The sequence below is a fragment of the Boleophthalmus pectinirostris genome, unplaced genomic scaffold, assembly GCF_026225935.1.
Source record: "Boleophthalmus pectinirostris isolate CB_2022bp ecotype Guang Dong unplaced genomic scaffold, ASM2622593v1 HiC_scaffold_11, whole genome shotgun sequence".
Taxonomy (NCBI): domain Eukaryota; kingdom Metazoa; phylum Chordata; class Actinopteri; order Gobiiformes; family Gobiidae; genus Boleophthalmus; species Boleophthalmus pectinirostris.
Genome location: NW_026570994.1, coordinates 608606 through 626566, shown reverse-complemented (window position 1 = coordinate 626566; position 17961 = coordinate 608606). Strand labels below are relative to the sequence as shown.

At 42.3% G+C, this 17961-nt stretch overlaps 1 protein-coding gene across 1 annotated transcript; it reads left to right on the top strand.

Annotated features, from left to right (window-relative positions):
* The first annotated feature begins 2874 nt into the window (after window positions 1-2874).
* Window positions 2875-16992, top strand: aox6 (aldehyde oxidase 6). Its single transcript, XM_020941787.2, has 35 exons — window positions 2875-2947; window positions 5009-5066; window positions 5186-5282; window positions 7178-7286; window positions 7649-7775; window positions 8092-8153; window positions 8226-8297; window positions 8380-8472; window positions 8632-8779; window positions 8952-9044; window positions 9193-9344; window positions 9425-9518; window positions 9600-9709; window positions 9773-9957; window positions 10159-10321; window positions 10529-10606; window positions 10680-10849; window positions 10991-11117; window positions 11241-11363; window positions 11844-11940; window positions 12007-12131; window positions 12251-12384; window positions 13802-13889; window positions 13961-14047; window positions 14163-14354; window positions 14437-14664; window positions 14733-14828; window positions 14985-15113; window positions 15189-15263; window positions 15375-15427; window positions 15492-15606; window positions 15680-15745; window positions 15989-16177; window positions 16246-16413; window positions 16539-16992. Exons 1-35 carry the CDS (start codon window positions 2897-2899, stop codon window positions 16587-16589), a joined length of 4005 nt encoding a protein of 1334 aa, XP_020797446.1. The 5' UTR covers window positions 2875-2896; the 3' UTR covers window positions 16590-16992.
* The last annotated feature ends 969 nt before the right edge of the window (window positions 16993-17961 follow it).

Here is a 17961-nt window from a genome sequence, read left to right as displayed (position 1 = left end):
CAGGGACTGTTATTAGTAAAATAAAGCAATAAAGCAGGAACACACAATAAAATAATGCAGTGTAAATGGTTAACTAGCTGACCTACTGTCATTCTATCAATCCACCAAGTTTATGATGGTGTCACGCAGGATTCAAGTGTGGATCTTAAATCAGGCCATCTCTGGTTCTGTGGGGACCTTATCAGATGTCAGATCCTCTTGTAGCATATAGCAGAACGTCTGGTAATATGTCTCATATAAGTCTCATTGAAAACCAGTGAATGAGGGAATCAGTGAATGATCATGTCTCATAAAGCACTCTTTATTTGTTTGCTTTTTGTTCATTTTAATCAGGCAAGAGTCCAGTGTAGGTCACTACTAACAATGTTAACAGTTTTATGTTGAGCAGAGTTCAAGTTAATTATTACAGTTGAGGTTTAACAAAGTGCAGCTTTTTCCTGACCCTAAACTTTTGGTCTGTTTAAACATCACCCCAATGCAACCCCCACCCTCACATTTATCTTCTGGTCTTTTCTCTCAACTAAATGAACTGAAAACTATCCTCTATTTAATATAACAAAAACACATTTGTGTGACATAAACTTGCAGTCTAATAGTATAGAGATGGGTTCAGGTGCAGGGTGTCCACACGTCCCTGTTGACCTGGGACAGTCCCAGTTTTGAGCCTGTGTCCCCTGTTCCAGAAAATGTATACAAAACCAGCGATTTGTTCCAGTTTTATAGAAGAAATGTCCCATGTGTCCCTATTTTTGACAATTTGATCTAAACTAGGACTAAACTAAGAAACATGACTACTACATCAGGTTTAAACCAGGACAAAACAGGACTATCACAATTCTTGACTAAGCTGATCCTCGCCAACAGTAAAGAGGAGCACAAATTGTCCTTTGTTTAGCCAAAATACAGAAAACTGTGTTTGCAAATTACCATAAAGCAAAAAATACAGTGACAGAACTTTCTCAGATCATGACAGACACAAGAATCCACAATGTTACTCGTTCTTTTCACATTTTTTTTTATACTAACCATCCCAACCCGGGGCTGTCCAAGTTTAGAATTTTGAAAATATTTTGGTCAAATGTCCTATACATGGATTTTCCAGCCTAATAATATTTCATTATTTTCATCATTTGTATGGCTCAAAAATACACAAACATATCCTTAATGTCAGTTGCTGGGTTTCAGATGATGTCACAGGCAGTGTTGGGAGTAATGTATTATAAAAGTAATGTATTACAGTAATGCGTTGATTTTTGCTGTAACGCAGTAATGTAAGGCATTACAGGGGGAAAAATTGAAATATTTTACTCAGTACAAATGTGAGTAACGCGCGTTACAATGCTTTTTTAACCTGGATTGAAGTGGTGGGTTTTTCTTCATAGAAATTCGCTAAAATCACCGTGAAATCAGCAGCGGTGAAACGCCGGAGACGCGGCCGGATAGATCTTCAGTTAACCGCGGGTGAAAGGACCGACCCAGAACTCTACGCTGTTTAGACCTGGTTTAGACCTGGGTCACTTCTGGTTTAGACCTGGCTTACAGTCGTCCCTCGCTCTAACGCGATTCACTAACGCGGTCTCGCTGTTTCGCTGATTTTTAGAATTTTTTTTTGTGCAATTTTGCATGCCTTTTGTTTTTAGTGTATGAACACGTATTGCGTTCCTCCCGCTGTGTCCTGATCGGCTGAGGGGCACCTGTCTACTGTACAGTACAGTACAGAATATGTTCAGCTGCCAAATTTAAATAAATGTTCAATCTCTAGCAGTGTGCTTCTGAAGTGCTGTATGTCTGCAAGTTTTCTCTCCGACAAAATCCACAACGTCGACGAAATGTTCTGCACCGACAAAGTCTCCTGCGCTCACACCCAAAAGACAGAGGACGATGCAAACCATCGCACAAAAAGTTGGACTTCTGGACACGTTGAAGGAAGGTAGAAGTTACGCGCCGTAGCAGAGTTTTGCACCGGGTCTTGTACCCGCAAATAGTTGCTGAAATCAGGACCGTGAGCCTGAGCAGCAGGGTGTCCATAAAGCGCGATCGGGCGACAGCAGCTTTTACCTCCATGAGGTGCGGAGCAAAGCCGGTCCTTTCTCCTGCGGTCACCTTCGAGCCCGTCCTGACAGTGAGTCCTGTTTTAGTCCTAGTTCAGTTCTGGTTTAGTCCTCCTCTTCAGTCCTGGAATCAGTCTGAGCTTAGTCCTGTTATAGTCCTGGTTTAGTCCTGGTTCAGCTCTGGTTTAGTCCTGGTTTAGACCTTGTTTAGTCCTGGTTCAGTCCATATACTGCTCAAAAGTTCAGCTTTTTCGCAGTTATTTTGGTGAGAGTAACTTAAAGTAATGCAATAGTAATGTAATGCCTTACATTTTAAATGCAGAAATATTGTAATGTAACGAATTACTTTGAAATGACAGTAATAAGTAATAAATAACGCATTACAGTTTTAAAGTAACTTGCCCAACAGTGGTCACAGGATTCTATAGGCCAGAGGTTTCTTGTGAAAGTACAATATAATTAACAGGAAAAACTGGCTCTTGCCCCCATCTGAGAGTATGACGTCACCACATTCTAGAATCTGAATACCACCAATAGTCTAGGGCTTGCCTCCCCACAGACCTGACTCAACTTGTAAGTGCTACCACCTGTTTGTGTGCACTGCTGATTTTGTTATGTTAATATATTACTTTTGACCGTGCTATTTGGCTATTTGGCTATTTCTTGTTTTTTGTCTTCACCACAGGAGAGCTCTTTAGATTTCTGGACCTTTATTTTGACAGGTTTGACCACATTGGGGAGCTCTTACTTTGAAGCCGTGCGGAAGCGTAGCGTGTGCTTGACTTGTGCACGTCTCTGCTCCTCTGCTCTCTTGATAGTTTTGTTTATCTGTTCCTTGCACCAACATGTCTACAGCAAGCTCCAACACTCTCCTCTTCTTTGTCAACGGCAAGAAGGTAATACTAAACTTTACCTTTTGCAAAAATATGCAAGTGCGTCTGCGAAATTATTTGTTTATTTTGCAACATAGGCGTTTCCAAAGATTTTTCCTGCGTTTTTTTTTTTCCTTCAACAATTCGTGGAAACTTGAGATGGAGCGCATAGAAGAATCTGCGTTGAAACTTCGAAGAAGTGTGTGTCCTGATTTGACCTGGTTGTCCAGGGAAGTTTGCGCCATTCTTTCCTTGCGAAACAATCTAATCCATATTAAAAGTGCATCGCGCAATGGACAAAATGATGGTTAATATGTAATCTATTAGATTGCAGATCCCGCGTTATCATATCTAATGCGGTGAAAAGTTAAAAGTTTCCAATTCCCATATGTGCCATCTTTTTTATTTTTTTTATTTTATTGGAGCCATAAAATCCTTTCAATTTTTTTATCACTGGTTTTGTTTTCAACATTGACAGGATCTTTGTAAAATCATAGCTGTATACGAATATGTTGTAATTATTGTGTTACTATTACACCAACAGAACATGTAAAGTTTGTAACAGTAATTCCTGATCAGAGATAGAGTTACATTTACTCAGTTACATTCATAACATTTGTACATTTTTACTTGTACTTTTCTAGCACCATACTTTTTCTCCAACTTGAGTCATTTTTATTATAACATTTTTTATTGCAGTAACGGTACTCTTGAGCAGGATCAGTATCATGGGCTGCTGTATCGATATATATCACCAAAAGTAATTTTTGGCATATTTTACAACTTTTTTTGTGTAAGAGTTACGATTGTGCTGACACTTTATCAAAAAATGTATTGTATTGAGGCCTGTGTATCAAGGTATGTATCATATCAACTTAATGATACCCAACTCTACTCTTGAGTGAGAGTTGTTGTTCCTCTTCCCACTGTGAGTAATTCTACAAGTGACAAAACCTTTATGTTCTTACAGATATGATTAGATATGATCCTCATTTTTGTGTCTACCCTTTGAAAATACCAGATTTTGTGCATTATTGAATGTTTTGTCCTTCTAATTTTAAACTTTAAATCAGCTCCTTACAGTTACTTTTTAAATTACTCTTACTTGAGTTCAGAGGTGTGCAAAAATATCAATTTCAAATTATATAATTTAATGTGATGATACAGTATCACAGTATCGATATCATGGTCACTGTATTGCTATATCACCAAGAGAATTTTTTGGTTTATTTTACAAAATTATTTTGTTACAGCTACAGTTTTGTTGCTTGTTTAGTCGAAGGAAACTTGTTTACGCAACACATTTGACATTTTCACTGTTTTGATGATTAAAATGTTTGTGTTTCATATGAACTTTGCACAAGAAGTGGTTTAACAAAGACTTTTAGTATCACAGCCATAATTTTGCCTTTATTTTTATCTAACCGTATTGAATTGATTTGAAATATATCGTGTTGAATATCGAATTGAAAGTGCACTGTATTTACCAAACACTTTTTTGAGTAATTTCTTGGACCACGTCTTTGTACCTCTACTTGAGTTATATTATTTTGAAGTACTGTTATGGCTACTTGAGTACAAGTTTTGGCTTCTCTATCCACCTCTGCTCTTAATAATAAATAAGTCCTCATTTCTTAGCTGTTAGTAATGCATAATATAGTTTAAACCTGTGCAGTGCAGTTCACTGTCCAGTCAAACCTGTCCATTTGACCTACTGTTAGTTACTGTATATTTTGTCTTGCCCTGAACAATAGATATTAGCTACAAATTCAAAGTGTTAAAGACAAAATGTAGCTCTGTTCTATCTGAGGTTCGGCTCAGGCAGTGACGTGACTACAGCAGCCACCGTCCCGTCCCACTTTGATTTCAGCCTTTCAGGCCACATTAATGTAGAGGATGTGCCTATGCAGTGAGGATTATTGAAGAAAAGAACTATGCAAATATGTACCACTTTTGCATGAATGAAGTTGAATTTTATGTATTTAATAGAGGTAGAGAAAGAAAAATAAACAAAGGCGTGGTCAGCCATCATTCAAATACTGGCTGGCTATTTATTTTACTTATCTTACTTTTCTCATTTTGTAGGTGGAAGTGCAGAATGCTGATCCAGAGACTAATCTGCTGTCCTACCTCCGAGACAAACGTATCCTTTTCTGTTATTTTTAAATCTGAACACTCTTTTTAGGTATGAATCATGTTAACAACAAAAACAGAAGAATTTATTTGTACTCCGATGTGCTGCGTTCCTTGACTGTGCTCCAGTGCGTCTGACCGGGACCAAGTATGGCTGTGGTGGAGGGGGATGTGGGGCCTGTACAGTCATGGTGTCCCGTTACCAGCCACGCACCAAAACCATCTTGTATCCTTCCACTATTATTACTACAACTACTACTTCTACTGTCCTATTCTATTTCATGTGTCTGTGTAGAATGTTCTCAGGTTTGCCTTAATGGAGATAATAAGTTGATTTCTTACACATGTAACTTTTCTGGGAAGGTTACACCACTTGCTTGTCTCCTTGGAGATGTTACAGGTGTTGTCTGGACTGTACATATGCCACGTTAATATGAGAGATTTAATTCTGAATAAAAAGAATTGAATTCTTAACAAAAATTAATTCTGCTTTAAAAAGACCATGTAAAGACCTAATGAAAATTATTATCCGTAAGTGGTGGTTTATTCTGATTTTAAAGCCAACTTAATTTATTCCTGCATCATGTTTCACGTTTATTCTTGTTAAAAATAATGTGGGTGCTTCGGCGCATGCTTGTTGTGTCGCCCTTCTGACGTGATCTGGATGATCCGACTCTACCAGTCCTGTCTTCGGACTTTGATTCACGTTTCTTTGGATTTGTGAGCGGGATGTGGGAGTGGGCTGAGGTAGAGCAGCCTCACACTCAGTTTGTCTTCTTCCTCCTTCTCCGACACTCTTCCCTTCTCCTCCTCAGCTCACAGACGTAAAGCGTGATGAGAGAATTCTCCAACTGGTGCTTTGCAATTATCATTAGAACAACTGCGCAAAAAGTTTGGATCGTGTTTGTGTCCGTGGCGTAACGACAAACCGAGATGACAGAAAAGCCGGTAGCAAGTGAAGTGTGTGTTTTCTTTCCAAAGACGTAAATACATTTGTGCATCAACTGTCCAATCAGAACCCTTCCCCACCTCCAGACATTGAGCAGAATTAAATAAAGGCGTTTTAACGTGTTTTCCATGTAAACTTAAATTTGGAATTATTATTTCCACATAAACTCGAATGACTATTTCATTCAGAACAACTAATTTGGAATTAAAAAACATCATGTAAACATGGCCATAGACTGTATAGAGTGGATGTCTCCAATAGTGTTCAGCTCCAGTGAAAAGAAGCTCACAAGCCTTATGAGGCTTGGTGCCATATTATAAAAAAATTTATTAACAGACAAAATTGTGAAATAAATTATTGTGAGTGGGTTAATATGAACATTTTAAGACCAAAAATGACCAGGGGTGATGTTTTCATTGTAAAGACAACTGGAGCCGGAAGAGCCCCCCATACACACTTCTTGTTGGGGACATGGCAACTTGTGGGTTAGTTTTGTCCATTTCAGTGTCAGTATGTCAGTATTGATGTACTGCTTGTGCTTTTTCACTAGACTCTTTCTGATTATTTAAATGCAGAAAAATCTCTCACTGTCTACCAGAGATCTGTTCTAATTGGATGCAACATAAACTCATTAATTTATTAGGTCATGATGGTTGGTTAAACAGTAATGCTGTATGCAGCTATTGTTCTACATTGTGAATGGAGCTCCCGTAGGCTCTAATGTGCCAGGCCTGAGAGTCATTTCCTTTTCTATTCAAGTTTTGATACATGGCACACGTTTTCAGCCCTGTGTTGGCTTTACAATGACCACAATAACGAGTTTGAAGTACATTATGTTACAGTGGGTCTGTGAAGATATGGATGTACTGAGTATTATCATTAAATCATTATATTTATCAGTTTAAGTTCATGCTTTTTTAACAGTGAGAATAATGCATGTGTTAAATAAGTAAAAGCAGTTGGCAGTGTTACAGCATCTAGAAGTGAGAAATGATATGAGATGCTTCTTGTGATTGAAGTTTAGTGCTAGTGCACTTTATAACCACAGAGTAACTCTGTGGTGAAGCAGTAGAAATACTGAAATGTATCATTTCAGTGCTTTGATTTGACTCTAGGCTTAAAGGTAAAGGTACAGGAAGAATGTCGTCTATCCTTGACTATAATGCTGTCAGTCACTTCTCGGTCACAGCCTGCCTGGTGCCCATCTGCCAGCTCCACGGAGCAGCTGTCACCACAGTGGAGGGCATCGGCAGCACCAAAACACGCCTCCACCCCGTTCAGGTCAGGACCCACATGCCGTGTGGGGTCAAAGGTCGCCTCTTACAGCATCTTCAATTTATTTTGGATCACAGAATAAATAGAATAAGTAATCCTAAAGAAAAAAACGATGTAGTATATTTACACATTTTCAGCCCAATCTGTAAGACAACATAAACACAAACTTTAGAACACATGAAACATGAAGTAGAAATAAAACGCAACAGTGAGCCATGAGAAAAGTAACTTTCTGCCAAACAGTTAACGTGACATGTTGTGGATATTTACTAGTGGATATACAATTGGAAATGGATGTCAAAAGGTTTCACACTTGTGTGTGTAAGTAGCTGTTGTATGTGCTGCTTTAACATGCAGTTGTGCTGCAGGAGAGGATAGCTAAAGCTAACGGCTCTCAGTGTGGCTTCTGTACTCCTGGGATGGTCATGTCCATGTACACGCTGCTGAGGAACAAGCCCCAGCCCAGCATGGAGGACATCAGGGAGGCTATGTCAGGTCTGTGTGCGCAGCTCTGGATCTCTCACTCTTTCTGTGTGTGTGTCTGTGTGTGTGTCTGTGTGTGTGGGGGGCACAGACAGAGGCCTGTTCAGTGCCCACCAACCTGAAGGCCTATTCAGTCCTTGCTACTGGCATTGCTATTCTGCAATTTAGGGTTTATAGTATCTAGAGGGATTATGCTGTATGATGTTGATTAAGTTCTTCTGTAATTTCACTTGTATAAGATAACTTAAAAGCTCTTCTGGTGTATTAAAAGCATATAGACAAAATGTACTCTTAAAATTCAAAAGTCCTTTTCATTTGGGCTTTTTAGGGAATCTGTGCCGCTGCACCGGGTACAGGCCCATTATCGACGGCTACAGGACCTTCTGTCAGGTGAAAACAATACAAACTACATTTCAAATGGATTTAGTATAACTTCTCTATAACGACTTTGATGTCCAACAGGAAGCCAACTGCTGCCAGCTCAATGGAACCTGTTGTCAAAACAGAGAACGCGTCCCTAACGGAGAGGAGCATGTGAGCTACTATCGACTCAGACGTGGACAGGTCTTTGGACACTTGGCACTATAACCACATTTTATGTTTTGTGTTCGTTCAGAATGGGCTCCAGGACACACCACAGCTGTTTGACAAAGGAGAGTTTCAGCCTCTGGACCCCACACAGGAGGTCATCTTTCCTCCAGAACTCATTGTAAGGCCCATTCTAAACAACAGCAACACCATTTGAACAAAAGTGTTTCACATAGTAATACAAATAAAAAAAAAAAATGACTTTGATTAATCCATGTGAGCAAATATGTGTTGTGTGAATTTATAAGGGAAAAAAGCTTCTCATTAAATGTGTCCTTAGCTCATGGCAGAGAGGACGAGTCCCCCAGAGACGCTGTCCTTCTGTGGGGAAAGGATGAGCCTGCTGAGCCCTGGTTCTCTGGAGGAGCTGCTCGAGCTTAAGATCAAGCACCCAGAGGCTCCTCTGCTGATGGGGAACACACACCTGGGTCTGTACATCACCGTTCACTCTAGTCACTTACACTACCACCACGGCAGCAGAACCATCAGCCACTTCAGCCTCTTCATTTTGTCTTCTTCACCAGGGTCATATTGTTTTGCTCACTGTTAATAAGACTTTTCTCACACTTGTTTCTCACACTTTGTTGTGTTTCCTTGTAGGTCCCAGTATTAAATTTAAAGGTGTTGTGCACACACTGATGATCTCTGCACTCAGAGTTCAGGAGCTGTTTGCGGTCACTCACACTCCAGAGGGTACGTCCAGTCCGTCCACAATAACTGAATTTACCCAAATGACTACTACGTTATCTTGAACTATTTAGATGTCTGTCTTGACTTGAATATTAGAACATCTTTGAGGCATGTGAAGGACAGTGTTGCACATGATTGTTGTGTGTTGCAGGTGTGTGGGTGGGAGCAGGCTGCTCTCTGTCTGAGCTCCTGTCTCTTCTGCAGAAGCTCATTTCTGAGAATCTTCCAGAGCAGTCGGAGCTGTTCAGAGCCATCACCAAACAGCTCCGGAACCTGGGCAGCCTGCAAATCCGCAACATGGCTGTAAGTGCACTCTATCTGAGACACATTTACCTAATGACAAATATTTGTGAAGTTTTAAATACTTGAAAAATCATTTTCAGTCTCTCGGAGGTCACATCATGAGTGCATACCCAAACTCTGACCTGAACCCTGTTCTGGCCGCTGGAAACTGTAAAATCTCTCTGGTTTCTAGCTGTAAGTATAATTTTATAAAATTAAATGTAATTATATAATAAAGATAACGCAGTTTAAGAATTAGTTTTTTGTTCTTTTCAGCGGAGAGGCGTGAGCTGCCCCTGAACCAGGAGTTCTTTGTGAGCTTTGGGAAGACCCTCGTGAGGCCAGAGGAGATAGTGCTGTCTGTCTTCATCCCCTTTACCACAAAGGTACACTCAGTAATGAGCTTTTTCTCCTCCTCTCATTTGTTGATGTAAACATGTGTCCTGCAGGGGGAGCTGGTGAGTGCACTCCGTCATGCTCCCCGTAAAGAGACTGCCTTCTCCACTGTGACATGTGCGATGCGGGTGCTCTTCAGTGAGGGCTCCTCTGTGGTCCGTGACATTAGTGTGTACTATGGAGGAGTGGGAGCCACCACTGTCAAAGCTGAAAAGACCTGCCAAGCTCTCTTCAACAAGTATGTACATGTTGGAAAGCGACAGTTTATTATGAACACTCATTCCCTCTTTTTCCTATTCTGGACAAAGACATATAGTCTGGTCCGTCCATTTTTGAGGGAAACATGTTCTACTATGAGCAGGGACTCGGACACTTAAAGTGTTCAGCTCACCAGGCCGCTGTGGTTCAGAGATGGTATTTACAGTCTGTGTGTCCTCAGAGAATGGAGCGAGTCCGTCCTGTCCCAGGCCTATGACATCCTGTTGGATGAGCTGGTGCTGCCCCCCTCTGCTCCAGGGGGGAAGGTGCAGTTCAGAAGAGTCCTGACCCTCACTCTGTTCTTTAAGTTTTACCTGGAGCTTCTACAGAAACTCAAACACATGGTGAGCTCCTGTTCTTCTCCACTACGCATGTATAACTATTGCACTAGTTGTATATCCATCCTGCCTCTCAGAAAAACAACACTGCACTCTCATCCTCCCTGCATAATTTCTTTCTGTAAAGATTCATTTTAGACCCTCTGTTGATTTGATGATTGTGGCTTTTTACTTTCACACATTACAGTATAAGAATATAAGTTGCTTTGGCAGGGTTGGATCTCCGGTGAGGTTCCAGAGAATCCCCTCCCTCTGCCCTCAGACATACAGCCCAGTGTGCAGCACTTCCAGGTAAAAACTGATCACATTTTGATGACGTAAATGTGTCCACTTTAAACTCTTGAGTCTGTTTTTGTTTTTGTAGTCTGTCTCGAACGCCCAGAGTTCCCATGATGCAGTGGGGCGGCCTGTCATGCACAAGGCTGCTCTGAGCCAGGCCACAGGAGAGGCGGTGTACTGTGATGACATGCCTCCAGTACAGGGGGAGCTCTACCTGGCTCTGGCCACCAGCTCCAAACCATACGCCAAGATCAAGTAAAGAACATGTGTTGTTTCCTCATTACACTTTTTATGTATTCATTATTAAAGTCTTTTCACTATAAACATAGACCCGACTCTGCATTACTGCTGATTGAGTCTGGTTTTAGTCCTGTCTCAGGAGTGTTGTGTTTGCAGACAGCTGGATGTGAGTGCAGCTCTGCAGGTGCCTGGAGTGGTGGATGTGATCACAGCTGAAGATATTCCAGGACAGAAAGCACGCATGGACTTTGGCTATAATGAGGATCTCCTGGCTCAGACTGAAGTAAAAACACAGTCTTTTCATTATTATGTCACAGTGACTGGTTCGTTATCATAATTTTCATGTACCACATCAATGATAAATGAACACTGTTATCAGATCTGTTTTTTTGTTGTTTTGGTGCAGGTGCTGTGTGTTGGTCAGCCAGTGTGTGCAGTGGTGGCAGACACTAAAGCTCATGCTAAAAGAGGAGCAGCTGCTGTGAGGGTCCAGTATGAAGACCTGCCTGACCCCATCTTCACCCTCGAGGTCTGTCTATCTCCTCCTCCTCTTCTCTGTCTGCACGGTTATGTGGGCCATTCAACAGCATTAGGGGTAGACAACTGAAAAGGATTCTTTATAATGACAAATGAAAGTTACATATGTAACTATGGTTCTATGAATCCCAAATGAGCGCCTGAGGGCAGTGCTGAAAGTGTTGAATGTTCCCTGTCCATGTGCGAAGGGAACATTCAGTGTTTTCAGCACCACCCTCCGGGGTCAGGAGGGGTGACAGAGAGCGCTCGAGAGTGAAACACTTGAAGATAGCAGCCAGCTTCTGGTTTGGCTTCGTGTGCTGAAATGAAATCTTAACATCATCATCATGACACCATGTATGTTTCTGAGGACATTACAAATCAAATAATTCAAATATTGTCAAGAAATGCAGTTCTGCATCTTATGGGCCTGTAAGAAAAGAGAATTAGTCATTTTTTCTGTTGACTTGTTTGGTATTGTGGTGTTTTGCAGGACGCCATACTGAAGTCTTCTTATTTTGAGCCCTCGAGGCGCATTGAAAAAGGCAACGTGACTGAAGCCTTCAAAAGTGTGGATCACGTTTATGAAGGTTTGTGAAAGAGCAGCAGTAATGAACAGGAGGAGTTGAAGGAGAGTCTGACTGTGCTGTGTTCAGGGGGCATCTATATGGGCGGACAGGAGCACTTCTACATGGAGACCCAGAGCACACTGGTGGTCCCTGTGGGGGAAGAGAGGGAGTTCCACCTCTACGTGTCCACACAGTGGCCTTCATCCACCCAGGTCAGCTGAAAGAAGCTCATGTACACACTGTTATATAAACGCCCTTGTTACATTTACCATTACACAGGAGCTTTAAACATGTCAAATATTAAAAAGCTTCTATGGTGATGTTTCTGCAGGTCACTGTAGCCGAAACTCTGTCCATCCCGTCCAACAGAGTGGTGTGTCACGTCAAGAGGCTGGGAGGAGCCTTCGGGGGCAAAGTCACCAAAGCTGCAAACCTCAGCGCCATCACCGCCGTGGCCGCCTGGAAGTAAAGCCCTGACTCAACCTGTACACACCTGTACACACCAACACACACCAATACACACCTGTACACACCTGTACACACCAGCACACACCAACACACACCTGTACACACCAACACACACCTGTACACACCTGTACACACCAACACACACCTGTACACACCAGCACACACCAGCATACACCAACACACACCTGCACACACCAACACACACCTGTACACACCTGTACACACCTGCACACACCTGCACACACCTGTACACACCAGTACACACCAACACACACCAGCACACACCAACACACACCTGTACACACCAACACACACCTGTACACACCAGTACACACCAACACACACCTGTACACACTAACACACACCTGTACACGCCAACACACACCTGTACACACCAGTACACACCAACACACACCAATACACACCTGTACACACCTGTACACACCAGCATACACCAACACACACCTGCACACACCAACACACACCTGTACACACCTGTACACACCTGTACACACCAACACACACCTGTACACACCAGCACACACCAGCATACACCAACACACACCTGCACACACCAACACACACCTGTACACACCTGTACACACCTGCACACACCTGTACACACCAGTACACACCAACACACACCAGCACACACCAACACACACCTGTACACACCAACACACACCTGTACACACCAACACACACCTGTACACACCAGTACACACCAACACACACCTGTACACACTAACACACACCTGTACACGCCAACACACACCTGTACACACCAGTACACACCAGCATACACCAACACACACCTGCACACACCAACACACACCTGTACACACCTGTACACACCTGCACACACCTGCACACACCTGCACACACCTGTACACACCAGTACACACCAACACACACCAGCACACACCAACACACACCTGTACACACCAAAACACACCTGTACACACCAGTACACACCAACACACACCTGTACACACTAACACACACCAGTACACACCAACACACACCAATACACACCTGTACACACCTGTACACACCTGCACACACCAACACACCCCTATACACACCAACACACACCTGTACACACCAACACACACCAGTACACACCAACACACACCAACACACACCTGTACACACCAGTACACACGTGTACACACCAGCACACACCAGCACACACCAACACACACCTGCACACACCAGCACACACCAGCACACACCAGCACACACACATACAAACTAGCACAGACCTGCACACATCAGCACACACCTGTAGAGCCAATAACTAAGGCTGGCTGTTGCTCGGGGGTGGAACAGCCAGTTCACAGGTTAATGATGGTTAAGGTAGACTTAAGTATCAGGTTATTTTTGCATTATAAAACAATTCATTTAATTTCAGGACTAACCGAGCAGTCCGTTGTGTGCTGGAGCGTGGAGACGACATGCTGATCACAGGAGGGCGCCACCCGCTGTTGGGAAAGTACAAGGTCAGATTGCACATTTTGTGTAGTTGTATTGTTTCAAAAACATTTCTGAGTGAAATATTGTTAAATTCCAGGTGGGCTTCATGAATGATGGCAGGATTGTGGCTGCTGATCTGGAGTACTACGCCAATGCTGGGTTCTCTGCGGATGAATCTCCTCTGGTGGGTCAAAAGTTTAAGACTTTTCCTCAGATCTCACTAATTCTGAAACATTTTCTAACCTTACTTACTTACTACTACTTTAAAGTAATACATACATGCTCTGTATTTTCTGTAGATAGCAGAGAAAATTGCCCTTCACTTGGATAATGCCTATAACATCCCTCACCTCCGGGGCTTTGCGGTAGCCTGCCGCACAAACCTCCCGTCCAACACTTCCTTCAGGGGCTTCGGCGTGCCCCAGTGCATGCTGGTGGTGGAGAACATGATCACAGATGTGGCCATGAAACTGGGCATGCCAGTGGACAAGGTACACAATTCTTAAATGGACCTCACAGTGGTCACCTAACTTTAACAAATGGAAGTTATATAAAAGAAATGAACTAAAACAGGTGCGTGAGCTGAACATGTACAGAGGGCCCTCCGTCACACATTACAAAATGGAGTTTGATGCTAAAAACCTGCTTCTCTGCTGGGACGAGTGTAAGAGGAGGTGTGAGTACAATGCCCGCTGTCGTGCCGTTGAGCAATTCAACAAACAGAACCAATGGAAGAAAAGGGGTGTGGCTATTGTTCCCATAAAATATGGCATCGCATTTGCAGAGAGCTTCCTGAACCAGGTTAGTGAGTGAGGCAGAAGTGTCCATATTGTGGTTACAGACAGACTAACATGTGGTTTGTGCTGAAGGCTGCGGCTTTGGTCCACATCTACAAAGACGGCTCAGTGCTGGTGGCTCACGCTGGAGCTGAGATGGGACAGGGGGTACACACCAAAATGCAACAGGTAATACACCCCCGAGTAACAGCCAGCCTTAGTTTTCTGTTTTTATAGGAATCTATATGTACTTTTAAAGATTATTTTAAAGATTAAGTATATGAACATGGCACTTAGAGCCTCTTGACTCAAATGCTCCACCCTTGTTTACTGTGTTTTCTGCAGGTGGCCAGTCGGGAGCTGCACATTCCCATTTCTAAGATCTACATCAGTGAGACCAGCACTGGCACTGTCCCCAACACCTGTCCCTCCGCTGCGTCCTTTGGGACCGATGCCAACGGCATGGCTGTGAAGGTGCACGGTGTTTCTCCCTCTGAGTTCAGTCTGAAAAAAAACACATTGACTCTAGTGTTTGATCATATGTTGTAGGATGCCTGCCAGATCTTGTATCAGAGACTCAAGCCAATCATTGACAAGAACCCTGAAGGATCATGGGAAAGTTGGGTAGGAAGAAACACTCAATTCCTCAAACAGTAACTGCTTTTGACAACTTATATACAGTATATATATATATATATATATATATAATATAAGTATTATTATTTTTTTTTACAGGTGAACACGGCATTCTTTGATAAAATCAGCCTGTCTGCCACTGGATTTTACAGGTAGCTCAGAACTCACTTTGAATGTTTTAATAGTCTATAGACTTAAAACTGAGTGTGTGTGCAGAGGGCCGGACACGTACATGAACTGGGAGGAGGTGGAGGGGAGACCTTACTCCTATTTCACGTATGGAGTGTGCTTCAGTGAGGTGGAGCTGGACTGTCTGACTGGGGACTACAGAGTGAGTGAAACCTCTTCTCTCAGTAAACCTCTCTGACCCGTGTGGATTCTTGTAAACAGTGTGTTGTGTGCAGACTCTGAGGACAGATATTGTGATGGACGTCGGCAGAAGCATCAACCCCTCTGTGGACATTGGACAGGTCAGACACAGACCACTGTACAGTACATGTCTGTGGACAACTCACTCACCTAGGACACTTTAGGAGGGATGAGTATGATGCCTCACTCTTGTATTATGCTCTCAAAGCACCAGTGACAAGCAGGTGACTTAGCCACCACCAGCAAAGTTACATAAAACGGTTTACAACGTATAGAAACCCAACAAAAACAGTGAATAGGAGAAGCTAAATGTAGTTCATGTAGTTGTTTTGTTGTGTTTGCAGATTGAGGGAGCGTTCATACAGGGGCTGGGCCTGTACACTATGGAGGAGCTGAAGTATGGTCCCTCTGGGGTCCTGTACACTCGAGGGCCATCTCAGTACAAGATCCCCGCTGTGTGTGACATGCCTCTGTCCTTTAACATCTACCTGCTGCCTGACACTGACAACCCCCACGCCATCTACTCGTCCAAGGTGAGTCAGGACTTATTTGGAGAGATGTTGAATCCACATGTGTTTATGTCTGTGCTCACCTCCTGTAGGGCATCGGAGAGCCTTCTGTGTTCCTGGGCAGTGCCGTGTTCTTTGCCATTAAAGATGCAGTGTCTGCTGCCCGCGCAGATTCAGGCCTGTCGGGTGTCTTCTCTCTGGACAGTCCGTCCACACCGGAGCGCGCCTGCCTGGCCACTGCCTCCAGATTCACTCAGAAGGTTAGTAAACCTGCTCTACCTGTGCCTGCTAACTTATGTTTAATTCTATATTATACTTTTCACTGTTTGGCTCTTGGACTTAGACTTGTCTAAGAACTAATACAGTGTTCTGTTCGTGTGTGCAGGTTCCAGCCAGTAAACCAGGATCCTTCAAACCATGGGCTTTGGACATCTGACACCAGTAACATCGGTGACTTGTGTGTGACAATCATTTTAAACTCATTATGACATTTATTTTTGAACAGTCAGATCAATAATTACCTGAATGAATGTATTCTTTTGAACAACCACAGCAGCATCTAATGCATAAACAGTGTCATGTTCAGACAGTCCAGACTGTGCTCGGTCTCGGGGTCAAACACCAGAGAGAAGAGGCACTTTCTCAAAGAGAAAACCTAAACATGTGAAACGCTGATCATGTACAACAATATCACAAATCTGTGCTAGTTCATTTAAGATTTCTATGACAATATCTGCTTTTATGACATTTCAATTCAAACTTTTGCACTAATCTTACTAAATGTGTATTGATATAAAACATAATATATACACATGTAATACCTGAATGTATTATAGATACGGGCATTTGTTTAAACTCGTGAATAATGACTGTAGTACAATAAATCTACATTTGAATCATTTATAAAGTATATTTTGTCTAATCCATTCATTTATGGTCATTTATGGTCTTGTGTGTGTGTGTACTAGGGCTGTGAAATCAGATACTAATTGATACTAACTAATATTGAAACTAGATACTCATTTGGATATCGATACTAAAAAAAAGTCACAGATCCCTGAATAGGTTTAGGATGTTGTTGAGCTGTTTCATAACAAGTATAAGACTAGTACACGCTCATGGAGCACTGTGGAGCGTCCCTGGACCACTGAGGTATTACACACACAGAAACCATGGAGTCATATTAAATAAAGTTCCTATTTAATGTTGAAAATCAAATTCTGTTGTCTAAAGAAAGAGTTTTTATTACTGTGGTATCAGAATCAATGTTGAATATTGAGTCTATTTCTTCATAATATGAAGTTCATATCAAAATTGAGTTTGAAATGTTAGTGTGGTGACAACACTAGTGCACACCGTGTGTGTGGACAGGTCCTCATGGGGCAAACACACTGATACATACGCATACACATAAACATACATACACATCACCCTCTAATTGGTCTGAACTATTGAGTAATCATTATCACACCAGTTTTTCATGACATTTGGAAAACTACATTTGAAAGTCTATCAGAATGCTGAGTGTACCGCACACTCCTCTTCATCATCGGCAACAAGGTAATGCAACTAAAGAAACACTAATATCTGTGTATACATTTTTTATTATGACACTATTCCAAAATTCCTTTTTTTTTTTTGTTGACAAGGGTCACACCAGGTTTCCCCAAAGTGTGTAGAACACCCTAAAGGCCCCATGTGCTGTTTCCTGGTTTATGTTTTAATGTTGTTTCATCATCAAAAACAGCTTCACACATGTTTAACACACAAACCCTGCAGATTTGGGCTGAGTTCTTCTCCCAAACAGA

Coding starts and splice junctions, on each gene's coding strand:
- aox6 (XM_020941787.2), top strand. CDS start 2,897: ATGTCTACAGCAAGCTCCAACACTCTCCTCTTCTTTGTCAACGGCAAG. Junction 8,780..8,951: donor GATGGGGAACACACACCTGG/GTCTGTACATCA, acceptor GTTTCCTTGTAG/GTCCCAGTATTAAATTTAAA. Junction 14,048..14,162: donor CTGCGGATGAATCTCCTCTG/GTGGGTCAAAAG, acceptor TATTTTCTGTAG/ATAGCAGAGAAAATTGCCCT.